Source organism: Miscanthus floridulus, chromosome 12, assembly GCF_019320115.1.
Source record: "Miscanthus floridulus cultivar M001 chromosome 12, ASM1932011v1, whole genome shotgun sequence".
Classification (NCBI taxonomy): domain Eukaryota; kingdom Viridiplantae; phylum Streptophyta; class Magnoliopsida; order Poales; family Poaceae; genus Miscanthus; species Miscanthus floridulus.
The window spans coordinates 54,816,700-54,843,820 of NC_089591.1; the positions used below are offsets into that span (position 1 = coordinate 54,816,700).

Below are 27,121 nucleotides of genomic sequence, written 5' to 3' on the forward strand. Positions count from 1 at the left end.
CTGGCAGCCAGTTTTGTGAGGAAATCGGCGGTGTCGTTGTCCCTTCGAGGGACGTGATGCAGTTTGATTCCCTAGAATTTGTCCTCGAGCTTGCGCACCCCTTGGCAGTATGCTGTCATGAGGGGACTTTTGCAGGAGGACTCCTTCATGACTTGATCAACGACTAGTTCTGAGTCACCGCGGACGTAGAGTCGCATAGCGCCGAGCTTGATGGCGATGCGTAGTCCGTTGATAAGGGCCTCATATTCTGCGGCATTGTTTGAAGCCGAAAAGTGGAGGCGGATGGCATAGCGAAGCCTACTCCTATCTGGGGAGATTAGAACCACTCTAGCCCTCGAGCCAGGTGCCATTATGGATCCGTCGAAGTACATTGTCCAATACTCGTGGGAGACATCCTGGGCCGGTAGCTGGACCTTCGTCCATTCGGTGACAAAATCCGTGAGAGCCTAAGACTTAATTGTGGTGCGGGGGGTATACCTGATGTCATGGCCCATGAGTTCAAGGGCCCACTTAGAGATTCGTCTCGTGGTGTCACAGTTGCAGATGATGTCTCCGAGTGGGTATGAAGTGACGACTGTGACTTCGTGGTTGGTGAAGTAGTGTAGGAGCTTCCTAGTCGCCATTAGTATGGCATATAGGAGTTTCTGCACCTAGGGGTACTGGACCTTGGGGTCGGTAAGGACTTCTCCAACGAAGTATATGGGTCGCTGCACTTTGAGTTGGTGTCCCGGTTCCTCCCTCTCTATGACCAGGGCAGCGCTCACCACATGGTTACTTGCCGCGATGTAGAGGAGGAGGGGTTCTCCCCGCTTGGGAGCGACGAGGATTGGGGCCGATGTTAGGGACGTTTTGAGGCTTTCGAGAGCCTGCTAGGCTTCCTCAGTCCAGACGAAGGCGTCTGTCCTTTTGAGGAGCTTGTAGAGCGGCATCCCCCGTTCACCGAGTCGGGAGATGAAGCGGCTTAAGGCAGCCAAGCAACCGGTGAGTCTATGAATGCCCTTGACGTTGCATATGGGGTCCATGTTGGAGATGGCCATGATCTTTTCGGGGTTGGCTTCGATGTCGCGCTTAGATACAATGTATCCAAGCAATTTCCCCTTTAGAACCCCAAAAACACACTTTTGGGATTCAGCTTGATGTTGAACCTTCGGAGGTTTGCGAACGTCGTGGCCAAGTTTACGATCAGGTCGCAAGCTTGAGCCGTTTTGACCACTATGTTAACAACATAGACGGTGATCGTTGGTTTTGGTCGCTCGGCCTGATCGAGCTGGTCGAGCGGGTCAATTTGGTCGGCAAAGCATTGCTGCATGCACCTTTGGTAGGTGGCACCAGCGTTCTTTAGGCCGAAAGGCATAGTTTCGTAGCAGTATGAACCATACGGGGTGATGAACGAGGTTGTGAGCTGATCTGACTCTTTCATCGTGATCTGGTGATAGCCTGAGTAGGCATCCAGAAAGGAGAGGATTTCGCAACCCGAGGTGGAGTCAATTATCTGGTCTAGGCGTGGTAATAGGAAATGATCCTTTGGGCACGCTTTGTTAAGTCTAGTATAATCAACGCACATTCTCCACTTCCCGGTCTTTTTTCTGACCAGGATGGGATTGGCAAGCTAGTCGGAATGGAAGACCTCCCTGATGAACTCGGCTGCCAGGAGTTGGCGATTTCCTCGCCTATGGCCCTACGCCTTTCATCGTCGAAGCGACACAGGCGTTATTTGGCAAGTTTAGAGCCCGGGGTAAGGCATAGTGCGTGCTAGGCGACCTCCCGGGGTATCCCTGGCATGTCAGATGGCTGCCATGCGAAGACATCGCGGTTGTCACGCAGGAAGTCGACGGGCTCGCATTCCTATTTGGTCGGAAGCTGGGTCCCGACCCGAACTATCTTGGTTGGGTTGATGGGATCGATTTCCACCACCTTGGTTTCTTCGAGAGGGTAGAAGGCCGACGAGGACGTTGGTTGGTTACAGTCGGGGGCTGCCGGGACCGATGACTCCTCGAGCCGCGGGAGTTCGGAAAAGTTGACGACTGTAGTGGTGAGCTCGTAGTGTTCGTGGTCACACGTGAAGGCGTGCGAGAATGCGCTGCTCATAGTGATGACGCCGTTTGGTCTCGGCATCTTTAGCTTGAGGTAGGTGTAGTTGGGGATTGCCATGAATCTTGCATAGCATGGCCGTCCCAAGATGGCATGGTAGGACCTAGGAAAGTCCACCACCTCGAAGGTGAGAACCTCCGAGCGGAAGTTAGTTCGGCTGCCGAACGTGATGGGCAGATCGATCTGCCCGAGCGGGTATGCCTGCGCTCTCGGGATTACCTCGTGGAAGGGGGAGTCCACCGGGCAGAGTTCGATCGGGGGATGCGCATGGCATCGAGGGTATCGATGTACAGGATGTTAAGGCCGATGCCGCCGTCCATCAGCACTCTCGCAAGCCACTTCTTGCGGACAATGGGGTCGATGACGAGCGGATAGCATCCTGGTCTTGCGATGTGGGAGGGATGGTCCCTCTGATCATAGGTGATCGGAGATTCCGACCAGCTGAGGAAGGAGGGGACGACCGTTTCGGTGGCGCATGCCTCCCTATAGCATACCTTATGCTGGCGTTTGGACCAGATGGTGTCGGACCCACCAAAGATCATGATGCACTCCTCAGGTTCAGGGAAACCGTCCCCGTCCTTGCCTGTCGTGCAACCCCTCCTGACTGCCGGCTCCTTGCCGTCCCCCTCCTTTGGCGCGCCGCCCTATCGAAGGAAACGTTTGAGGAGCTCGCACTCCTTGTAGAGGTGTTTGATAGGATAGGCGTGATTGGGGCATGGACCATCCATGAGTTTGTTGAAATGGTCAGGCAGTCCCTATTGGGGCTGCCTGGGCGTGCGTTCAGCTGCGGTGATCAACGCGGTGTTGTCTGACCGGTGTCGATCCTTCTTGTTCTTCTTGCCCCTCTGAGTAGAGGGGCCTTCATCTAGATTCGCGCGCTTGGGCTTGCCTTTGTCTTGGCCTCCGCTGAAGACCACTCTGACCGCTTCCTCGCCAGAGGCATGGTTGGTGGCGACGTCGAGCAAATCACGGGTGGTGCGGGGTTTTAGGCAGCCAAGCTTGTGGATCAGGGACTTGCAGTTTGTCCCAGAGAGGAAAGCACTGATGACGTCTGCGTCGACGACATCAGGGAGGGAGTTACAACGTTGGGAAAACCTACGGATGTAATCTCACAGGGATTCGCTAGGCTCCTGCTGGCAGCTCTTGAGGTCCTAGGAGTTTCCCGGGTGGACATACGTCCCCTAGAAATTCCCGACGAAAACCCTCTTGAGGTCTGCCCAGTCGCGGATGCTGTCGTGTGGAAGGAATTCGAGCCATGCCCGAACATGTTCCCCCACGCAAATGGGAAGATATTGGATGATGAAAAAGTCATCATCCACCCCTCCGGCTCGATAGGCGAGCCAAAAGTCTTCGAGCCAGATACCTAGGTTCGTCTCCTCAGTGTATTTGGTGATGTTGGTGGGAGGCCAAAAACGGTGTGAAAATGGTGCTCTCCGAATACGCCGGCTGAAGGCCCGTGGCCTCGGGCCCTCAGGGCTGGGGCTCCGGTTATCCGGTTAGCGATCATGCCTGGGGCGTGTTTCATGGCTTCCCTCGATGGTTCGGCCAGGGTCCATGTCGCCTGCTGCCGTATGGCGGACGTCGTTGTCGTGTCGGGCTCGACAACGGTTGCTAGCGACGCTACGAGCATCCTGGTGCGGTTGGTGTGGAGCAGGCGCCTAGTTGGACCGTGGCACGGCTGCCGCTCCCCGAGCCAAGCCTGCCGGCTGTGGCGGCGAGCGGACGGATCGATCCAGCTGGTGCATCCCTGTCCCCCCGGTGGGGAGAGGGGCGCGGGTTGGAGTCATGGTGTAGAGCTTTCCGCCTGTTGGATGGCAGCGGCCTCTACTAGAACCCGGAGGTTCCAGTAGACTGCCCGCTCCTGAGGGTCGACGGGCTTGGGAACACCGCAGAGAAGCATTGCTGCAGCAGCGATATTCTGGCTGGCCCAGGCAAATTATGGGACATCGTTCCCCTCGCTCATGATGTCGTGCTGAACCTGACGAGCGTGACCCCGGGTGCCATCCGCCAGGCCAGGCGCGTGGGGCGCAACGTGCTGTACCAACGGCACCGGTGCAGGCGGCGGCTGATTCTGCCGTCGTTGTTGTAATTCCTTAGCGTGTGCCTACGTAGACGCGAGGGCTCCCGCACGTGGGTCTAGAGGGGTGTGAGTTTGCACAGAATCCGCAACCACTGAAGGTTGTCGCGGAGCGTCCGCCATAGCGCACTCCCAGGATAGACAGTGGTGGGGTGCCACATCACCGATGCTTGAACCATCGCTCTCGCCATCACCATACAAGAGTTTGTGGGAAATGGCAGGAATGAAGCCCGCCACTCCCACGAACTCAGACGTGAGGGGGGATGGTGCCAGCATCCTTCAGAGCCCCCGAGCGTAGGCGTCCGCAGAGGATGCAAGGTCGTAGGGGAACCGATCGTATGGCATTTGTGGCATGGGCGGTACATTTAGCAAATAAAGAGCGAGTAGTACGCATATTACTTACAGCGGGGTTTGAGCAGAGAGTTTGCTCGGAAGAAGCGCAGATGCCGCGCCGTTGAAGTCGCGCGTCCCGGAGTCGATGGAGGACGTCCCTCCGGCAGGTGCCGAGTCACGAGCCTCCTCGCGTAGGTGGAGTACGCCGAGCCGGTCGGCCAAGAAGTTTAGGCTCCCGAAGCGGAAGGCCTAGGTTGGCTCGAAGACGGGTGGAACCCGCATCCCTATGGGCGAGAGTGCGGGGAACTCCAGCGAGCCGAAATGAATCGTATCGCCTGAGCCCGCCACGGCGGGGGTGGCGGAGAAATGGGCCATCCGATTACCAAAAAAGTGTTGAACGTAAAGCGCCTTCCCCATGGACGGCACCAGTTGTCGGTGCAGAAAGTGACCAACTAGTAAATATTTGTAGTTTTGTTATACGTTGTGATCGGAGGTGGCCTAGCGCTCAATGACACAGTATTTATACTGGTTTGGGCAACGTGCCCTACGTCCAGTTGGGGTCAGTCGGTGACTTTATTCCTGAGCCCAGACGCTCGAAGTCTGTAGTGGGGGTACAAACGAGAAGGAGGAAGAAGGGGGGATACAAGAGGTTCAGTTGGCTCCGACCGGAAGGGTCGCGGTTGGAACTAGGTGGTCCTGCGGTTGGGAGTGTTGATGTCGATCTAGTGAGTCTGAGCTTGAAGAAGTTGATCTCTTTTCATTGGAGGGAGCGCATTCCCTTTTATAGATGAAGGGGATGGCTCTTACAGGTGAGAGGGAGAGAGTACAGATATTTCTAAGCCTTGCTACCTACGGTGATGAAAACTGGATAATGGTTGAAGCCCCCCAATACTGTCGATGTCGCTGTAGGATGTCAGATGTGCACGGGAGGTCGAGCTATCTTCTTCAGGAAGGATGACGCCAGTACCTGCAAAATACTTCTAGATGCCTAGTGGCATGTGAGGAGCCGCGCTATGTTCACCCGGTATGGCAAATCCTGGAGCACATACCGCGATCGATGTCTAGAGACACGTGGGGGGGGCTTACCGTATGAGAGTTTCTAGCGGCCCCTACAATACTTTGTGTTAGGGTGGCTGTAGAGCACTGTTTCGTGTAGGGTATGGTCCCTGGTACAGTGGTTTTGACTTGTGAGCCATGCCTTGCCTTTCTCCGCACGTCTTCTGGTTCCTTCCGAGCGGGGTGTCCCCGGTCGGATGGCCCTAGTCGTCTCTTAGTGCGCCGGTCGGAGAAGAGCGGTGAGCAGGGTTCCCACGAGCCCCGGTCGCGGGGTCGGAGTCGGAAGCAGCGTTTTGGGCTAGGCCTTCTGATTGGAGAGACTGCTTGAGACGGCTGGTGCCTGAAGCAAGTGCTCCAGTCGGAGAGGTGGGTCGAAGAAGTTGACGAACGGACACTTGCTTCTTAAGGGTAGTCCCTCCGGTCGGCGACCGGACTACCCTTCCGGCTCGCTGTGTTTTAGATTTTTGGGCCGACCCATGAATTATATGTTGCTCTCCTGGGCCGAGCCCGGGCGTGGAAGCCGGTCCTCGAGGGACCCCGGGTTTATGAACCCGACATATAGCTTTTTAAGAAAACACATGACGGATACTCCCTCCAAAGTGGTAATTGAAGTCATTTTGGACAGCGACTCAAAAGCATAACTTTGACTTCTTATTTTTATAAAAATATTTATTGAAAAGTGATATATGTATATTTTTATGAAAGTACTTTTCAAGACAAATCTATTCATATGGTTTTCACATTTTCAAACTCAACAACTTAAAAGTTACTCATCATTTATATTCCCAATGTTTGACCTAAACCTTGTCCAAAATGACTTGAATTACCGGTATGGAGGGAGTACAAAATAAGACACAATTCAAAGTTTGATGAAAGGCATTAGTGTGGCTTAGCTATTAATTAACAGATTATGAAAATAAGTTATTACAGCAATAATAATTTGTAATATTATTTATTTGACTTTTGCTTTGCAGCTTTGCACATTGTATTTTTTATAATTTTTCATGTACCTAATAATTTTATATAATATATGTTGTTTGATACCTTAATATTTATATTAAGGATCGCTATTTTAGTTTCGGTCCATGCCACATAAATCTCAAGACCGGCGCTGTCTGCATATGGATAGTAGAGTGTTTCTTTCATACAGTACAACACAGTAGTGTGAGTCTCTATCAGCTTGGGATGTTTCTCCAGCACGTGCACGCATGTTCTATGGCTGTGGTGTGGTATAATTACTAAGTTTTTCTGGTTATTTGTCTGGCACTATCCTTTTTAACGATGACACATTTTTTATTAAGAGAAGATGAAAAAGTTTACAACAAGCGACTTAGCGGTAATCACATGGTTTACCAGAGAGGAGTCACACCCGAGAGACGAGAAACAACATAGAAAGCCGATGCACATAATTGAACCAAGAGTGACCTTAACTGCTGGAAGCGAAGACCACGACAACTTTAGTATTAATTGTGTTAACATTTAAGGTTGTTTGAAAATTTTAAAATTTGAGAATTTTGAATCACATATTTAGGACTCAAACCAGTAGTAGATCACATTAAGAACTATGTCGATACGCAAGGCCGTTTGGAAATTTAAATTTCAAAATTTGATAACTTAAAATAAAAGTATAGGATTCTAAATAGTTTCAAATAAAATACTAATCATCTCGTGTTAAGCTATATAACTTTGGTATAAAGTTCGTCTTCATTTGACTTCATATAAAACAGTTTTGTTTATTTTTGTTGTAACAATTTCTAGAGACGTATGAGTGCCGCATTTATTAATTATCGAGTTCAGTATCGCAATTGTGACAACATCATGGATGAAACTATACTAACAATCCAAATACAATTATCAGACATCGCACGTAATCTGGTACATGATTGAGATACTGCTTTGCAGCTTGACTAATAAGTGGCACTGTGAACCAGAACCAGCTTCACCTTTCTTAAGAACGGTTCGAATGTGGAAGTTCAATGTGAATCTTGATCGACTGATGGCTCATCAACGATGCGTGTATCCTGGCGGTAGACGTACTTCTTTGCCCAGTACAAGTAGTTAAGGAAACCAAGCAAACCGACAACAGCCACAACCCAGTAGAACAGGTCAAGATGGCTGCTGTCCAAGCTTGAACCCTCGAGCCACCCTCCGTGGTGCCCATGCCTCGTGATGCTGTTCACTGCTTGCACCAGGAAGGTGGCCAGCAATGAAGCAAGCCCTATCTCACACCAGAACAAGGCTGTGGCAATGGACTTCATGCCCCGTGGTGCCTCACTGTTAAAGAACTCAAGGAGCCCAGGAAAAGAAGTCACGTCCGACACGCCCAGCAGGAAGAACTGAGGCGCAAGCCAGAACAGGGACATCTGCACTGCAGCTTCTTTTCTCTTTCTCTCAACTACTGCTGCGATGACTGATGCAAGTATCATGGAGGCAAAACCTATGCCGATGCGCTGCAAATGAGTGATGCCACTGGCATAGCCTGTGCGCCTGCGCAAGAAAGGCACAATGAACCGGTCATAGATGGCAAGCGTTACCATTTGAAAGGTGATGGGGATGATGAAGAGTGTCGCGGGGGAAACATGGATCTTGCCCAGCCTTGTGTTTGTCATGCCACCTTGCTGCACGGTGAATGTGAAGATGATAGGGTTTGATACATATCCGATCATGGAGCTGACAAACAGAGGAAGCATACGGAGCACAGTCTTCGTCTCCTCCACCTTCTTCACACTGCAAAGTGACCAGGCTCCTTCTTTGCCATGGTTAATGCAAGCTTTATCGAGGAATCTGGCGAGATGCACGGAATAATAGTTTATGAGAGGAAATACCAGCAACAAGGCAATGCTCCCTATACAACTAGTAATGTGCAAATGAAAATTGTTAAGTGCTTCTGCTAATCTTACTTGAGGCTATTTGTTTGGGAGAGTGCTTTAGTAGAGCCTCGCTCAGCACTGCTTTCATGTGCTTCTTCCAGCTCCTCAGGCAATCCAGAATTTCTCAATGCAACCACAAGAACCTAGAGAGGCAAGGTTGCAGCTAATTAACATTTAGAACACACTTGTCGATTATTTGAGGTTAGATTTTCAACCTGCAGGATTCGAGTTAGAGGGCTTCCTTCAGGTACTTGGTTGCGGTAAAAAGGGAGGCCAGCCGCAAACACAAGCAACCCGAGCAGAATTAGGATAGCAGACAGGCCAAGTCCAATGTCCCACCCCTTGTAGTTCTCAAGCCACACAATGAAAATTAGCCCCACAAAACCTCCAAAGGAGATCCCAAAGGTGAACCAGTTAAAGAAGCTGGACTGTTGGTGGGACTCGGAGGGATCTTCATGGTCAAACTGGTCTGCTCCAAGAGATGGCAAGCAAGCACGGATGCAACCTTCACCAAATGCACTGATATACAGGGCTGTGTAAAACAGTGTAGCGTTCCAACCATGGGCCTCTTTGCAATTACTTGATTCGGCTTCAATGTTGCAAGTTGGTGGATGGAGTGATGGAACGTAGGCTTGCAATGCAAGCAATCCGTAGCCCTGCACAAGTGCATGTTTAATCACAGTTCACACATGCCACTACTACGATTACTATTACTAGTTTTTTCTCTCTACCGTTTCTTTTGTGGCTATAGTGTTGGGTTTCATCTCTAGCCTATCCGAACTTGCTTCGGAATAAAAATGTTTGTTTTTGTTTTTGTTGTTGTTGATGGAAACAGTTACAGTTCTATCTGAGAATTAAGTGGACTTCACAGTTTCACTGTCAAGACTCAAGACTATGCCAGAGCAGGTAATCTTAACTTGCAATGAATTGAACTTCAATAAAACAAGGTAGGCTTCCAGTGAGTTTTAAGTTTCCAGTAAGTTCCAACCCCCTCTTAATTGGAAGTCAAAGCTCCTTCCACCTTTTTCCAAAAAAAAAAGTTTTAAGTTTCAGCTGTTCCCCAAATACTAAAAGCCTCACTGTTTTAGTAAAGTAAATGCAACGGCCATTCCCACCTAGCCAGAAAACCTGAAATTTGGTACACAAAATCAGTTTATATCTGTAACTACCTCCATTTGAGCTTTGGGAAAGTACTTCACCAACTTCAGCTTCACACAGGTTACCACAATTGTACAGTTTACTATAATCAGATCCTAGCATGTATAATTGTACCAAAATAAGAGCAACTCAAGTGAAATTGAGTATTGTGCTGCCAACTAATTTTCTGTGACAATGTGCAATTAGTGTTGTGGATGTTTGCACTGGATGCATATCGCAAGGAGCTGGCGTCCACAAGGGCCTACTTTGAGTTTGTTAGGGAAATAGATGATCATAGCCCTCTGGATCTGATCAAATGGATGGTACACAGTTAATTGGGAGTACCACAGCGAAGCCCTTAAGAGTTTGTTTCAGATTATTTACTAGTCTTTGGATAAGAGAAGTAGCAGGTCTGCTAGGAGGTTAGAGCCATGTCTACATATAGAGTCTGGCAGATCAGTTTGTAATCAAGGAATAAATAAAACTAATCCACAAAATAGGTTGCTCACCGCTAGGTATCTCCTAAACCCAGCAATCTATCCATATCAATTGGGGTATTCTATAAAAGCTGAGGGTGGTTTGTGCCTGCAAGAGGATTAGCTGATGATTTGGGCATAGAAATGAATGCGCTGGATGTCAATTTCTGAAATAAAAGTAATGCGGGAAGGCAATCTTTAGCATAGTCTTAGGATACTAAACTAGTTGAGAAAACTATTTAAACTATCACTGCATTCTCTACTATTGATAGGTTCACATTAGTAACAGCAATAGAACATGCAAGCTATCTTTGTAAGCTGTAGCTGGTTGGAAAAAACATAAGAAAAGATTACCAGAAACTCCAATGGACCAAAGAGAAGTATAGTTCTAGAACGAGTGATGTAAGAGTCCGAGAGGAAAGCTCCTATCAAAGCAAATCCGGATGTAGCACCAACAAAATTAGTGACTGTAGTTGCAGAGTCCGACACTCCCATATGCATTGTTCCTCGGAGGTAGGTGACCAAATTCAGCAAAATTGGGACATTCACCATGTTTATTACAAATGTCAGGACTGTAAAGAAGAAAAAATGGAGCAGAGGAAGTTTGAACATATAAGAAATTATCTCATCCAGGACCCATGTGCAATTGACTACAAACATAATTCAGGAAGGCAAATCATACAAGGAACTTAGCATGTAGAGACTTACAGTACAGAAACCATGCTGCTTTAACCCCTCCATGCACCTGTCTGTTGACGAGGTCTCCTCTCCAGTCCACAAACCCTCCACTCGCCATGGTACCGAAAATTTTCTTCTCCCTCTTGATTATTGTTTGCCCATCGGATCCCTTGCAAACAAGATGGTATAAGTAAGCATATGGTCTCAAACTCTGGATATTATAAAATTCAAAGGGAGTGGGTGATCAATCAGAGATTCTAGCCTATTTTATGCCATTGCTACTCAAGACTGTATAGTACCAACTACCTACACTAAAGTTGACTTCGAGTGCTTCTACTTCTTGCTGACTGAAATTTAGGCACTAAAACTAATAAAAAAAATCTGAGGCATGCACAAATGGGAGATGTCTCTAAGTAAGAAATAAAAGAAAAAAAATAAAAAGCATCCATTGCTATATGCATGCCATCATCCTAAGTGTGATATTTGTAATTTAAATGTCAATAGTTAATCTTTTGCAAACTAACTTCCTCTGCATAGCGGTGCAGCTTAACTTATGAACAGGATATGCTTATGTCTGAAAGTAGGTACATCAGAATCGGAAATCTAATGAAATAAAGATATGCTTATGTCAGGACAGGATATGCTTATGTCTGATATTGTTTTAGAAGGTGGATAGGTAACAAATAATTAGTAGTGTACAAGCACAATTACCAGATATGTTACAAATATAGTAGCAGTAACAAGGGAAAAAAATCAAAATGCAACCAGCAGCATACCTGAGCACGGAAGTCCTGAAATCAAGAGTGTTTGTTTGCTGGCTACTGAAGTCATCTGCCAACAGAAAATAAACTACATCAAATCTTTTTCCAACACTGAAACAGCGTCAGTGAGCTTCTTGTTACAGTCGCCTCAGTTCATGGACATGGCAAGGAGTTAGTTCAAATCTTCTTATAGGAATCCTGCACCCAAACCGCGGGCATCCGCTAGGGCCACGTCACCCGTTAACCTGTGAGCCGTTCGATCGACCCGTTACGCAATACTGACCGTCCGATGCGGGTCTGATCGGGCCTCTCACCCATCAACCCGCAAACCTGGTCACCCACGAATCGTCGTGAACCCGGGCCGACGCTGGCGCTCCTGCCTCCGCCGCCGCCACCGGTCCCGTCCCTGCCGAGCGCCGTCCCCGTTCCAAGCCGCCCAGGCCGCGCCGCCGAGCGCCACCTCGGCGGGAGGCCCCGACGTCCTCTTCCAGCAGGCCCAGGCCCGGCCGCGCCTCCGCCATGGCCGCCACTGCCACCCCGCCGAGCACCGCCCCCGTCCCAGCCGCCGCCCAGGCCGCGCTGCCGACCGTCACCCCGGCCCCCGCCGAGGTCGCGCCACTATCGGGCTCGCTACAAGGGGCGCCGCACCGGCCCCGGCCCCTCCCAGCCCGGAGAGCAGTTTCCAGCCGAGCGCCGCCTCCGCACCCGTCGAGGCATCTTTCATGGTGGGGAGCACGATCAGGTGGGGAGGAAGGCCTGGTGGCTACGGAACCGTCCTCGCCGATCTAGGCTGTGCCGGCGGTGGGGGTTCCCTGCGGCCGCCCACATCCGGCCGCCCACCAATCGTCCGGTCAAGGTTTCCTTCGCCGCCGTCGCCCAGCACCATGTGTGGCGAGTTGCATGGCAGGTGCTTCTTCCGCGTGTAGCCTGACCACGATGATACCTCCGCAACCGGGCCAGTGGTTCCATGACCGATCTGCGAGTGCACCGACCGAACCAGGTTAGATCTCCTGTGTTGTTGCCCATTCTTGAGTCTCTTGCCCCACCGTCTCTTGCCTTCATGATCTCCTCCTTTTTTGCTTGCAGGTCTGCAGTCTGCACACATGAACAGTCGGGGGAAGGAGAGCAGCGGATGTCCCGCATTGGCTCTGTTTCCACTCTTGCTGTTACTTGCATCTTCATTCTTTAATGTCCTTCCCAATTTTCCGGGTCATCCAAATATGGTCTTCAAAGTTTATATATGTTTCAGATTATAGTAGATGCTGTCAGGATCACATGCCCCCCTCTTACAGTTGCAATTTCAAAGGGTCTATGAATATTCCTGCACTTGAAGTTGGAGTAAGGTTAGTCCACAACATGCCAGGTTGCTTACCTCCCCTTATTTTTCTCCCAGACATATGCTTTTATATCCTCAGCTTTGATATGTCAACTATGTTTTTTCCTACCTCTGTAAAAACATGTTTCTCTGTTTCCCAAATTGAGTCAGCAAACATATCCTAAGTCACCTCTTCCTCTCAACTCTCATCATATAGATGCCTGTTAAAAATGTTGCATGGTCAAAAAGAGATTATGTATAAATTATGGATACTAATTCAGGCATGAAATATCTACGTACATGTGCCTGCCGGTGACCATGGTCGCTGCCACAGACCATAGGAGCAACAATTTCTTTACACAATGAAAGATGCTATCATCTATGGTTTCGCTTATAAATATATTTACTTGTATTCGGTTACAGATTTGACAGAGCCACACTCAGTATTTGTTCAAGTATTTGTTCCCTCTCATGTAGGTTGTATGGTCCTACCCCTGCCGACACACTACCTCTGTAAAAACATGTTTCTCTGTTTCCCAAATTGAGTCAGCAAACATATCCTAACTCACCTCTTCCTCTCATCATATAGATGCCTGTTAAAAATGTTGCATGGTCAGAAAGAGATTGTGTATAAATTGTGGATACTAATTCGGGCATGAAATATCTACGTACATGTGCCTGCCGGTGACCATGGCCGCTGCCACAGACCATAGGAGCAACAATTTCTTTACACAATGAAAGATGCTATCATCTATGGTTTCGCTTATAAATATATTTACTTCTATTCTGTTACAGGTTTGACAGAGCCACACTCAGTATTTGTTCAAGTATTTGTTCCCTCTCATGTAGGTTGTATGGTCCTACCCCTGCCGACACAGCAGCACACAGCAGCAATAGTCAACATGGCGATGCTCATACTTCTGTACGTAAAAGCCAATTTGTTGATACAAATGCAATTGGCCAGTTTCTAGGCAACGTCAAATTTTCTTATGTATTTATTTTGTTTCCCATGCCTCAGTCAGCTCATCAAGGAAGTTAAAAAATTATTTCCTTTTTTATGAATATTCCACTGGGGTGCAAAAATTTGAGTCCACCATTCGACGGGAAAATGAAGCATTTGAATCTTTGATCAGACAGAAGTCCCTGATGATGATACCTGTTGATCAGGTGGTGTTTCACTCTATCACTAAAATTTTAATTTTAGTCTAACCTTACCAAGGCGGTTAGTGCATGAATGATGCCACACAATGCTTAGTCAAATGGCCTTTACACCTGTCTATGAATCTACATGTGGGATCATGTGCCTGGTACCATGTGTTTATTTTAGCTCAATCACAATCAGCCATATGCAGGCAAAATTGTTGTCATACTTTTCTGACATGAAACACATCTATCTTTTTTCCCTCCAAGATGGTCGTTGCATTGGACCAACTGTTGCAAATGAAACAGAACCTCTTTTATGTCACCACTCAATTACAAGAAATAATTTATTTTATTTATATTTCATGCATTGTGGCCTCTGATATGGTCCATGTTGCTGCTCTCTTATGGACCTAGGGAGTTCGGATATCTAATGTGATTTGTGACTTTTTTTGAACAAATACACGTCTTTGCTCACAGGAAAACGGTGAGACACATTGTATTCCTTTTTCCTGGAATAGAGCATATGAAAACATATAATTCCCTTCTAATCTTAGTTGTACCTACTGCTGTAAGCCCTTGCCTATACCTGTGCAGAGAAAGTAGACCTGCAAAATGCATAATTGCATTTCTGAGGCCACAAGGAGATTGTCATAAATACTTTTATGACCAAATGGAATGATACTGATGTTTGCCATATGCTAATCTATATCACTTATTGTTCCGGACTACCTATTTTTATTGTTATTTGCTTCCTAACCATTGCATGGTTGCTAATGCAGTCACTCTGCATTTTTATCAGGTCTCTCGAAGCCAGTAAATAAATTTTGCACCAACTGGAGAAGCCCATAAAAAGCGTTAGCCTTAAATGTTGCACGATTCACAAATCAGGAAGCATTGCTCCATTGCTTCCCATAGGTCTGCTCTATTAGCGTCGCTTTTCGTACTTGGGTTTTAGTCGTGCCTCCTAAAATTAGCAATATCTTTTATTCCTGCGACTTCTAATTCACATATCATTTTCTTTGTCATGCTCTTTGCATAAACTTCTATGAATGATAGTGTGCTGCAATACCCTTGCTATGAGTACACTACCTCATTCTAGCGACATCCTTCCTATGAGTTCACTTATAAATCCACCCGTCCTGTATGACGATGTTCATGCAATCACCGTAAAGGTACAATCTTTGTCGTTTTGTTTTTTCGAAGTTATGGATAATAGTTTGAATGACTTTTGTCAGCTAATTCAGCACATATTTCATATTTCATGGATAATACTTTTAGGCTCTTTCAACCAGTTGTGCACACCTTTCTTCAGCTGTTGTGTTGTCTGAATCGATTTCAATTTTGCCTACTCAAAGTGCTAACATCCTCGTAGGCAAACTGAAAACAATAAACCAGGGTATGCATTGTATATCAAATAAATGTGTAGTTCTTAAGGGACATATGCATTCCTTAATACAATGCAGCTGCAGTGAAGGGAACCATTTGCTTCATTTGGTTTACCTTTTTTTTTTTGGCTAAACATCACTTCCATATTAACCAATGACGTGTAGTATTTCAAAATATGATAAATGCCTTTTTCTTGGTTATGAGAATAATGGATACCACTCATTTACATTATTCTGAATGTTGCAATTTACTGCCTTCACTGATAGGTATGGATAGCCTAACACTGGCAGCTGCGCGGCAACGCCGCGCTTAGTTTCTAGTATAGATTATATAGGTTTCTGGTAACTGGTAAGGTGATGGTGTCCTTATTCCCATAACTAATCAGGAAAGATAGATCAAACAAGGAACACAACATACAGATTTATAGTATAGACCATGTTGCTCTGACTCCAACACACAAATCTCTGTAGATGGGTTTTGCTCTCCATTCTACAGAGCCTCTAATTGACATGACACTGCTGAAAGTTTTCCTCTTGATTACTTCCAGTGCATAGCCTCTTTCACAAACAAGAGGGGTATGAATCTATAGACAAGCAGATGAACCTTGAAACTTAAAGAGGTGGTAGCAACAGCCAAAAACAGTATCAATCAAAGATTCTGGCCTATTTTATGCAATTGGTATAGAACACGCCAGTGTACCAACTACCAACGCTAAAGATTATTTCTTACCTGCTTCCTGCTGACTGAAATTTGGACACAATAACAAGCATCCGTTAACATCAGGGGACAAAACTCAGGAATAATTTACAATGAGGGAGGTCTGCATGTACCAATTTTTAGCGAACATTGCTTGCCACATGCCAAAATATTGAATGTGTAAATCAATTGTTAGGTTACTGATTATTTTGAGCGACTAATACTTATGCACAGGGCATGATGCCTGAAAGCAAGATATAAATAAATGTATACAATAGTACAACAAGAGGAACAATCGGTGCCCCAGAACATATTGTTTTCAAAGACGAAGCCTAGTAAATAATTAATTGCGGACAAAAACAAATGCAAGTTGTGATAAAACGGCACAGCAGAAGCAATCGGATAATAAAGTTTTAGTTCAATTGCCATTAACAATATACCTGGGTAGATTAGTCTTGGACGCAAGATCAGTCGTTGTTGGCTAGCTGCCGATTAAGTCCTCTGCCAGAAGAATATATGCAACATTAAATCAATTTCCAGCACGTTACACATAGGCAATGTAACCGAGCTTCTCGCCAGTTCAGTAGTTGGTACAGTCCCTACTCCCTAGTTCACCATCTCCGCATGACATCAGTTCAAGTAGTCGTTTCATCATGCTCTCGGTTCTCATGTTATTGTCATCTGCAGCTGCAGTCATTGCAGACACACTGAAGGAATAGATCAAATGAATTTGGTCACAATCTAAGAAATACAGACACATTTTGAACAGTGCGCAGGCAGGAAGAGATATCAAGGGGTCGCAGGGGACGAAGAGGAAGGAATGGCCCGATGGCCGCTGGCCGGTCACCTGTCACCGCCGTGCCCGACCCGACGGAGAAACTCGAAGCGGCGAAGCGGATGCCATACGGGCGTTTGGCTAGCACGGCCATCACGGCGGCTCTTCAGCTTCTGGTAGCAGCGCGAGGTGGATGCGGACCAGCGCCACGGCCCGGTAGCTCCGAATGAAGATGGTCTGACACTTCTTAGATTGTGAAAACACAATTGTTAACTACAATCTCATGTTTTGTTTACCAATAATATTCTTTAAGATAATGCTATTTTGAAAACACAATTGTTAACTACAATCTCATATTTTGTTCACAAAACCATCCGTTTGGATTTAGTTCTTTTTACAAATAATATTCTTTTTACTCAAGATAGTGCTATTTTGAAAACACAATTGTTAACTACGATCTCATGTTTTGTTTAGAGAAAGTCTATTTGTCAACCGGTTGATTGGGATGTTTGTCTCAACTGGCTTTTTTTTATCGTTCGATTTGGCATGTGCGGTCCGTTATGAGACAGCCTGGTTCTATTTCTTTGTCTTTGTATTCTTTGTCTGCCATGTGGGTCCGATATGTCGGCGCTTTCTTTTAATTTTTTTGTAATCGCGCCCGTTATTGCAGGGGTGTCCCTGTCCGTTTCAGGTGTTCCCCGTTCATTTCATTTCTTCTACTTGTCTCCCCCGCGGCGTAGCCGTTGTCGTCGCCGACGACGATTCTAGGGTTCTCTAGGTTCGCCAGTTCGTCCCTCTTCTGATTTGTGTGTTCTTCATGTAAATCCATGTTGTTAGGGTTCATCTGTTGCTGATGGAGTATTTTGGTTTGTGTTTTTGGTCCTCTGTTCGTCAGGCTCGTGGTGTCCCTGGTGCTTTCGTCGATTGGCGATTCTAGTGTTTCTCAAGGTCTGCTCCTCGTCTGCGCTCCTCGTCGAGGTATGTGGTGGTGGATGCGTGTTTGTATCTGTTGTGGTTCGAGATAGAGTGAATTGTGGATTCCGCCTGGGCTGCTGCACCCTGCAATTGTTTGATTTCGTTCGAGTTATAGTGGATCTGGGGATTTTGTGGTGGCTCTGTTGGTGGTTGGGGATAGGGGTTGCTAGTTCATCCCCTATTGTTTCATGTAGAGTGTAATTGTTTGATTTCATCCGAGTTATAGTGGATCTGGCGATTTTTGTGGTGGCTCTGCTGGTGGTAGGGGATGGGGGTTGGTGGCTCATCCCCTGTTGTTTCATGTAATGTGGTTTAGGCGATTTTTGTCTTGTTTAATTGTTGTGTGTCATCGTACGTACCTAGTAGTTGCTAGCTCCAACTTCGTTCTCCTTTGAATACTTTATTACTTTGTGTCGAAGAAGGAGTGGAAGCATGTAGTACTCTGTACTTGCTATCTAGCAGCTTGTTAAGTGTACTGCTGCGTGGTTGAGTTTGATGCTGCTGCCGTTGTATAGTTGTCTGGCAATCCATCCATTTCAACTTGTTTTGTTAGCCTATCTTCAATAGCCTAGGCACTCCGACAACAACGGAGCCTACTGTAGCAGTAGATCAGGATCATTGTCCAGTTAAATGATGTAGTTCAGCAAGTTAACTGATATTTGCTTCTGATTTCTGTTTATTTTTGTTCTCACATTTTGCAAGTGGACCTAGGATTACATCTTCATGATTTTTGTTCTAGGCCTGTTTGTGCGGTAGCAATCCTAGCTGGTTCGTAGGTGTTTTGCCTTGGGTTCATGTTTCGCCTTTTGTGGCATGTCTTTTTTTCTTCGTAGAAAGAAATTTAAGGGGTTGAGGAGGCAAGGCAACCATGTATGTACGTTCTAGTTGCTATTTTCTAGCTAGATCCTTGTAACATAGCAACGAAGATCCTACTGCTCGTATACTGCAATGCAGATGGTGTAGCTAGCTAGCTGATCTGTTATTAGTTTCCAGGAGGAGCAAGACAAGGTAGGAGGCAATTTATCTTCATGTACAGCATGTGTTGTGGTCATATGGCAGTGCTTCTCTGCATGAAGAGATGCATATATATGAGGGAGGCGCAGGGAAGGGGAAGAGGATAGGATGGTGTGGTATTAAATGGAGATGATGTGGTTTGTGGTGGTAAGGGAGGGGAAGGTATGTGAGGTTAGCTGATGCAGTTAGCAGTAGTTGTATGCAGATTCAGTTGTGGCCCTTGCTGCATTATTGTTTTTGTTCCCCTTCTAAATTCTGATGGCTCTGCATTTGCATAGCCCTTAGATTTACCATTTCTTTTTTTTTTTGATCCCTCATTTCTTGCTTCCTCTCCTGTGTAGTAAACATGTATTGTATTTTTATTTTTTATTACAGTATCTTGTTACTATATTTACACAAATTATTTTAGTGTAAATTCTTAGACAGAGTGGTGTAAGTTAGTAATAACAGTACCTCATGGTGAGACCAAATTTTGATTAGCATTGGAGAAGTATCCGCCATATTTCTTCTTATAAATTATCTTTGTTTGTTTCTTGTTTTTTAGATGGTTCGTAAAAGACCTGGTGGTGTAATTGATTTGTCAGACTCTGGTGATTCAGACATTGGTGGCTCTGAAGATGTCCAGTGTTCTCAGTTACCTTTTACAGACTATGATTCCTATGCATCATTATCAGAAACCCAGGTTGTTAGACTAACTAGTTATCTTTTTTTACTTTGGTATTTTTTCCTATTGTTTGCTTAATATTAGTTTGAATTTGTAGAATGATTTTTCCAGTGACACCTCAAGTTTTGATCGCCAGCTCTATGAGAAGTGCTTAAAAGATGTATGTTGTTTTTTTTTCAAATCTTTTTTCTTTCTTTTCCTTTGTTCTTTTCTCATTTTTTTCATTTTAATTTTCTTCCTTTTAGTATAAGAAGATTAAGGTTTTGAAGAAAATGTTACAGATGGCTATGAGACATAAGGTTATGTGTCCTTATTTTTCCGCATGTATTTAAGTTGCTCTTTGTTAATGTCTGATGTGATCTTTTCGTTTTCTGTAGTTTAGTTCTGGTTTTCTGGTGACATGATTTTATTAATTAGTGTGGTTTTTCATTCATTCAAAAATATAAAAGATGTAGATGGATTAGTCACATTTTAATATTTTTTTCTTTTGAAGTTTTCCCTGAAATATTGTAAATCATTTCAGTCAAAGAAGAAAATTGAAAAGAAGACTAAGGATGGCTTCACTAGGTTTTCTACCACAGCTTTTATGAATGTGATATCTACTCTGTCCCCTGAGAAGAAGGCTATCATTGAGAGTTATGGTTTTGGATCTTTGTTGAAGTTCAACAAGTGTTTCGTGCTGAATAAGTTTGCTAACTGGGTTGCACGTCTAGTTGATTCGAAATCTGGTGACATTATCCGTGATGGAAAGGTTATTTCTCTTACTGAAGAATCTGTTCATTTGGTTCTTGATCTCTCGAAAGGAAGCAGGTGTTTCCCATCTGATTCAAGTGCTGGTAGAGATGCTGTCTTATCAAAGTTTGGAAATGATAGGATACCTCCTGTTTCGTTTTTTGCTGACAAGTTAATCAATAAGGATGATTTACCAGATGAGGATATGTTCATTTGCTTCATGATAGTTGCTTTGAGTAGCTTTTTATGTCCAAATACCAATACTGTTCCAAGTCCCAAGTATTTTGGTGTTTTTGAAGATATTGATCAGATCAAGGAATATAATTAGTGCGGTTTTATGTTGGATTGGTTACTGGAGCATATAAAGGCATTCACTAGAGGGAAGAATGATAAATCAAAACATTGTCAAGGTCTTGGTGGTTGCTTATATTACCTTGTGGTTAGTGTTTCTGTTATCTTTTAAAATATGATTCATATTTACTGTTGTTTTTCTTTTGTTGTAATGCATTTGCCTTTGATTTTTTGTTCTAAGGTTGTTTACTTAGATCACATTGATTTCCGCCAGCGTCAAGTTCCAGATTGTATTCCTCGAATTTTAGTTTGGAAAGAAGATATGATTCAGTTTTATGCTAATCTTGATGTGAAATCTCCTGGTGTCTATGGTTATAGACCCTTGCTTGAGTTTGAGAAAACTTGCTACTACAAGGTTAGATAGATATGTTTTCCCTTCATGTCTTTTTTTAGTTTTATGTTTCATTTGTGTAAGGTTGAATTTTCTTCTCATTTATATTTTTTCCCTTTGGTAGTGTGTTCGTCTAGACCAGTAACCTGTGTTGATGTTGAATTTTGTAATAAGATGGAAAGTGTTTCTGGTTGTCAGCTTCCTTTGAGTTTGAAGCTTGAAATATCAAGGTTGATTGATGAGCATTGCTTTAATTCTGGTATGTCGTTGTCGATGGATGTGACTTCTCTTGGGAATGTTTCAAAGGAATTTCAAGATATGTTTGCAAAGATGATGCGTCACATATGTAGAATTGATGCTAGATCAAAGGATTTGATCGTTGATATTATGCAGGCTATTTCTAAGACTGTTCCTGATGACAATGATGAAATTGGTTCTGATGTTGATCGAAATGAAGATAATGTATCTCCTGTTTTATCTGAGCGAGAAGAAGCTAATGTTGTTGCTGCTAAAGTCATTTCTTGCCCTTTCTATTTCCCCCCTTAATTAATTTCTGTAGTTACATTTTTTATTTTTTCTATCAGGATTCTGTTAATTGTTTTGTTGCTTCCACTTCAAAGTCTACACAAAAGAATGTTGCTCTTCATAGTGCTCAGGTCATAGATGTTGATTTGAAGGATGATGAGCCTGCTGCGAAAAAAGAGTAATGGTTCTTATTTCTTTAGTTGTTGGAGTTTTTGTTGTGATCATAGTTTATTGTTCTTTAGATTGAACCTATAAATAATATTAAACATTTTGTTTAGGTTCCCGTATTGTTCTTCATCCACAATTGAAGTCTAAAAGTGTTGCTGCTCTCGCAAATGTAGTCTCTGATTTGAATGATGGTGTTGCTTCTGTTCGTAATCCTTTGAGTGACATTAGTAATGTTGGTTGCCAATCTGTTGGATGTGATGGTGTTATTGACTTGGAGGGAGATGTGATTCCTATTGACAAGGAGAATGTCATTGTTCCCGATTCTGTTTCTCCTTCTCCTTTTCGTCATCGATCAAGATTGGGTCGTGCTAAGGTTTTTACCTGACTTTTTTGCTGCTTGTCTTTGTTTTCCCTCTCTGGTATTTTTAAATAGTATTTTGTGTTTTTTTAGATCTCTCAAAATTCTCAGAATGGTTCGATGAACAATATACATGAGGTTAGTTATTATTTTGGTGCTATCTGTTTTGCAAGTTCATTGTATTTTTTATCAGTTTTGGCTTTATTTTGATTTTGTATAGGATCATATATTCATGCAAACTCTTCCTTTGACTGATGATGGATCTCCTCGTATTACCCCTCATCTCTCTAGAAAGTCTTCTGTTTTCCCTGTCCTTAGTAATTTTGGCAAGAATGGACATGGCAATAAGCGACATGGTTTTTCTGATAAAGAGAATGTAAGCTTTTGCATTATATAATTTCATTTTCTGTATTTTACTTCTACTGGTATTTGATACTAGTTTTATTTTACTAAGTGTATTCCTTTTTTAGGATACCTCCCCTGTTATTTGTACTGGTTCGAGGCCTTTTCTTGAAACTGTTAAGCACCAGACCAAGAAATCAGAGGCTGTGTATAATTCTAATTTGGAAAATATGAGGATGAGCACACAAACTCCTTGTTTTTCTCTTGGCAAGACTCATGGTTTTCCTGCTGATTTATCTGTTAATCCTGAAAGTTTGGCCAATCGTTCTGATTTTAAAGTCAGGGATTCTTCAACTGGTGGGAAAGTTCCTCTTCATGGCCCTAGAAGAATGGTTTGTCCAAATAGAGTTCTTATTAATGATTTCATTGGCAATGAAGATAAGTTCAAACCTTCTCCATCTGAATTAGCAAATTACAAAGCTATTTGTGCCTTGGCCAGTTCTCGTTCTAGCAAGTAATTTTTTCCTCCTTGTTCTTTTGTTTATCTTACCTATTATTGTTTTTCATAGTATCCATAGCATGTCTGAATTTTATTATCTAAAATTTGTGAGCTTCTTTTGTTTCCCCTGTAATAATCCTGGCCATGTCATATGTTAATGTTGTCTGTAGTTTGGATGCTTTGTACTTTGGAGGTGTTCGTTGCACCTACTGGTCCTTAGGTGAATCTATGAAGCTTGGTGGTACAGTCAACAATTATGTAGTTGCTGCATTTTGTTATCATTTGTTTTGCCGCCCAGATGGTCATCCAGACATATCTAAGCGTCATTACTTCTTTCTGAATATTTCAGTAAGTTTCTTGATAGATTGAATTTGCTATTTATGTAGCTTCATTTCTGCATGGTTGTTTGTTTATTGCTCTGTATTTTTATATAGGACAACCTGCTAAAAGATCATGATGAAGTTTTTGGACATGTTATGATGAAAGCTTTTGAGCGTTCTGCGAAGTCAAGGCCCCTTTTTAAGTCTGATGTGGTTGGTTTTTTTTATCACAATGATCTCCTTTTCTTATTCCTTCTTCTTTTATTAGGTACATATAATATTATTCTTTGTGTATGCAGTTGTATTTTCCAACTTTCTATGAGGATCATTGGTTTGTATTCGTCATTGATATCAAGGATAATAAGTTTGTTTTTCTTGATTCTTTGTATACTGAGGTCCATGCTTACCATGAATATGTTAGAGGAAAGATGGTATGGTTCTTTTAATTAAGTTGTATTTTTTTATTGTTGTTTATGAAATGTTTTGTTCATGTAATTATTGTTTTTGTTCTAGATCCCTGAATTTACATACTGGTGGGACAAGCTTGTGAAGCGTGATATGAAGTTCAAAGACTATTGTGTCAAATATCATGTTGTGCCCAAGCAGTCTCCATATGATAAGTATGTTTCTCTTGTTAAATAATTACAGTGTTTGCACTACCTTTGTTTATGTTCCTGGCTGTTTTTGCTTCTTCGTTTAATTAGTTTAGATTTTTTGTACGCGGTTTTGATTCGGGAATTTACATTATGATGTTTCTTGAGTATTGGACTTCGTCTCGTTCTTCTCTATGTTCTTTATTAAGTAGTGACGACATTCCAAATATAAGAGTCAAGTTAGCAAATGAAATGTTTTTCAACCCAAGGAACATTGGGAACAAGAATCCAGTGATCACTTTTGATCATGATGAGGTATATCTGTGCATATTTTTCTCACTTTTATGTTCATTTTTAGTTAAGTTGTTTATTATGTATATATTTTTTTAGGATGGTGGTTATTAGTAGATGGAGCCGATGTGTTTCTATCTTCGTCCCAGCTGTAGTTAGTTTACTATTTTGTATAGCTATAGGTCCAGTCTATGAACTTTTATCTCTGTCTTTTGGTCTGTAATAGGATACCACTTAAGTGACTTACAATATGTTTGTGCTATGTGGCACATCATAAAAATAGAACATTGATTACATATGATAAGTTTGCTAAAGTATTACATAAATTTTATTGCTCTAAATGTTGATCATATGGCCTTCATCTAAATGTTGATCAAAGCTGCTGAGTTGGTCGCCTGTGTATCATTGTTCTTCTTTGCTGATTTCTTCATTCTCTTTGACTTGGGCTTCACCGGTGAAACTGTGTGACACAAATGAAGTAGAGATTAGAGTTGTTCTAATACTTTGATATGTCTATGTATTCAAAATCTATTTTCTTACTAATGAATATCACTTATTGTTATATATGATACTGACCTGAATTTTCATTTGCTGTAATTTGCTTCTTCTTGTTGGTCTCTTTTTTCTTTGCTTTCTCTCTCTCTCTTGTTCTATTACTGTCTTGAACCTCTTTGTCTTTTCTGGTCTCCCTTTCTTTTGTGTTACTTGTGGATCTTCTAGTAGCTAAACTGAACTACTCTCTTGATTCTCTATATTTCCTTCTGTTTGTACTTGTGTTTCTGCTGTTGTTTGATTCTGGGAGTCATCATTAATTGGAGGTGCAAGTAAGTTGTTCAGGTGCTTGTCAATCCTTTCCATCTCTGCCATAAGGTAAATTGTAGCTTCTGCATTTTTTGCTGCTTTTGAATTCATAGTCGTCGACATCCTTGATAGCACATTGAATCTAAGCAATGAACTAGTTTTCACTGTTGTATCTTCAACTCTTTGCTTGATCAATCTCATATCTTTTTTCCTCCATCTGTCTATTATGTACTTATCTGGTATTTTGTTAATTTCCTTCTCTATCATGATTTTCAGGATATGAGAGCAAAGCAGGCCATCTTTGCTGAATTTGGCGCATATGCAACTGAATTATTCCTTTCCCTCTGTCAGGTCAGTGAGCACTATGTATCTTCTTATCCTATGAACTTTATGTACCTAGTTGCTTCTTTGCCATACCTCAAATGCCTTGCCTTCTTCGATTTCTCTGTATGTTAGTGTTGAAGTAGCTTGCATCTGAACCTGGAATTTGCTGTATATATTTCTATTGTATAGCTCATGTGCTTGCCTCTCAATTGTGTAGCCAAAAAGTAGTTCCTTTGGTCTCTTCTGGCAGCTATAGTGATCCTCTAGGTTCTCTGCTCTTTCTATGGTGTCTATTATACGTTGGTACTCTGTCACGAAGCTCATGATGCTATAGGTTGGGCCCACATTATCCTTAAATCTTGAATTTGTAGATTCACTTCTTGATGTGGTTTGGATAAAGGGGAAGAAATCATTTTTATAGTAGACTGGTATGAATCTTTTCCTCATTTCCCACATTCTTGTGAAATACTTGTTCTTCTCTAGTTTTTTTATCTTTGATCATCTCCTCCCACAAGTGCTCAAATTCCTGCTCTATGAGACAGTTGTTGACTATGTCTTCAAATTCCTCATAGAGTCCTTCATTCCCCTTAGCTGCAAAAACCTTTAGATTCTTGTTGTAGCATTTGTTCTTGATATGAAATAGGCAATTTCTATGTATTGTGTTTGGCATCGCTTCTGCAATTGCCCCCTTCATAGCCTTATCTTGATCTGTTATTATAGTTTTAGGTCTTTTTCCTCCCATTGATTCTAGGAATGTTTCAAAGACCCATTTGAATGTCTCCTTTGTCTCATCCTGTACGAAAGCACATGCAAATATACATGTTTGTGCATGGCCTGTGATACCAACAAAAGGAGCAAATGGCAATCTGTACTTGTTTGTCATACATGTTGCATCGAAACTGACACAATCTCCGTAATCTGCATAATACCTCAGTGATGATCCATCTCTCCAAAATATATTGCAAACTCTTTTGTCATCATCTAATTGGAATCTGTAGAAGAATGTAGGATCTTCTGCCTTTTTGGTTCTGAAGTATTCTAATACCTTTGTCATATATATGCCTCTGACTTGTTTGTTGATTTTTGTTCTGTAATTGCTGATATCCTTCTTCTTTACTGGTAATGTTGTTGGCCCGCCTCTCATATGTGATAATATAGATACCATTTGCCTTGTAGGTATGTTATTGTCGTTCAGAGTCCTTATAAGTTCCTTCTCTAATTCTGTCAAATATTTATGTCCACTTAAGGGTTGTCCTGGACATAGATCATGGTTGTGATCTAAATCCAGTCTGATGATTCTCCAAACACCCTTATCTTCACTAGCAACCATGACACATTGGCAATCTGTTTTGTCTAAGACATTAGTCCTCCTTGGTTTCTTTTTCTTTTTTCTAATCTGTTCATCCACTTGTGCCTCCTTTTGTTCTGTATTCTTTTTGACCGGTGGTTTTCCATACCTGTTACACTTTACTGTAGTTCTGATCATCTCATTGTCTCTTTTCAGGCTTGAAGTCCTAGCGACATGTACAACTACGGTTTTGAATCCTGCGAGAGATGCATAGAAGTTGAAGAAATGCTCAGCAGCATCTTTGCTCTCAAATTCCATTCCTAACTGAGGTGTGTAGATGTTGTTCAAATCTGCATTATTGCCTTCTGATGCTGCTATTTGTTCACTTATGATAAATGCTTCTATCTCTTGTTCAGTCAGTTCCTTGTCTGCATCAGTCTCTGTGCTGTCTTGCTTTTCTGATGGAACCTGGTGAGTATCTGATGACTCTGCATTTGTCCTTGTGACTTCTGATGTTGTATTTGATTGATTCTCTTCCTCGACCATTGTAGGTTCTTGTATTTGTTGGAGTTGTATGTTTTTGAAGATTGCATCGCCCCATTGTCGATCTTCATTCTCTGTTAAGTAATCTTCATTCCAGTTTGATATGTGATTATCCTGAAAATACAATTAGTAATCAATATTACTATTTGAATCTAGCTTAATGCTTTTTTGGTAAATTTATATATTTTAGAGGTGGTTGATGTATAAA

The 27,121-nt window shown here is 43.2% G+C and overlaps 2 protein-coding genes and 2 pseudogenes across 3 annotated transcripts; 2 read left to right on the forward strand and 2 right to left on the reverse strand.

Moving 5' to 3' along the window:
- Positions 1 to 7,338: 7,338 nt before the first annotated feature.
- Positions 7,339 to 17,001, reverse strand: LOC136496893 (protein NRT1/ PTR FAMILY 4.6-like). Of its 2 annotated transcripts, XM_066492668.1 has the most exons (8): positions 16,867 to 17,001; positions 16,460 to 16,726; positions 11,495 to 11,549; positions 10,749 to 10,887; positions 10,395 to 10,612; positions 8,643 to 9,083; positions 8,458 to 8,570; positions 7,339 to 8,341 (listed from the first exon to the last, which is right to left on the reverse strand). In XM_066492668.1, exons 4-8 carry the CDS (start codon positions 10,834 to 10,836, stop codon positions 7,531 to 7,533), a joined length of 1,671 nt encoding a protein of 556 aa, XP_066348765.1. In that variant the 5' UTR covers positions 10,837 to 10,887; positions 11,495 to 11,549; positions 16,460 to 16,726; positions 16,867 to 17,001; the 3' UTR covers positions 7,339 to 7,530. The 2 variants fall into 2 exon arrangements, with proteins under 2 accessions (XP_066348765.1, XP_066348766.1); XM_066492669.1 differs by lacking the exon at positions 10,395 to 10,612.
- On the forward strand, positions 16,899 to 21,012 carry LOC136496895 (uncharacterized; annotated as a pseudogene).
- On the forward strand, positions 21,013 to 24,130 carry LOC136496896 (uncharacterized). Its single transcript, XM_066492671.1, has 12 exons — positions 21,013 to 21,120; positions 21,255 to 21,374; positions 21,446 to 21,564; positions 21,665 to 21,927; positions 22,006 to 22,050; positions 22,133 to 22,288; positions 22,383 to 22,768; positions 22,924 to 23,101; positions 23,188 to 23,286; positions 23,373 to 23,504; positions 23,587 to 23,678; positions 23,783 to 24,130. The coding sequence occupies exons 3-12, from the start codon at positions 21,540 to 21,542 to the stop codon at positions 24,054 to 24,056; spliced, it is 1,650 nt and encodes a 549-aa protein (XP_066348768.1). The 5' UTR covers positions 21,013 to 21,120; positions 21,255 to 21,374; positions 21,446 to 21,539; the 3' UTR covers positions 24,057 to 24,130.
- Positions 24,131 to 24,319: 189 nt separating this feature from the next.
- Positions 24,320 to 25,406, reverse strand: LOC136495907 (protein FAR1-RELATED SEQUENCE 9-like; annotated as a pseudogene).
- Between the last annotated feature and the right edge of the window lie 1,715 nt (positions 25,407 to 27,121).

Coding starts and splice junctions, on each gene's coding strand:
- LOC136496893 (XM_066492668.1), bottom strand. CDS start 10,836: ATGGCGAGTGGAGGGTTTGTGGACTGGAGAGGAGACCTCGTCAACAGA. Junction 10,613..10,748: donor AGCAGCATGGTTTCTGTACT/GTAAGTCTCTAC, acceptor TCTTCTTTACAG/TCCTGACATTTGTAATAAAC. Junction 8,342..8,457: donor TCCCAAACAAATAGCCTCAA/GTAAGATTAGCA, acceptor GCATCTCGCCAG/ATTCCTCGATAAAGCTTGCA.
- LOC136496896 (XM_066492671.1), top strand. CDS start 21,540: ATGATGAGCCTGCTGCGAAAAAAGA. Junction 21,928..22,005: donor CAAGATTGGGTCGTGCTAAG/GTTTTTACCTGA, acceptor GTGTTTTTTTAG/ATCTCTCAAAATTCTCAGAA. Junction 22,769..22,923: donor GCCAGTTCTCGTTCTAGCAA/GTAATTTTTTCC, acceptor TGTTGTCTGTAG/TTTGGATGCTTTGTACTTTG.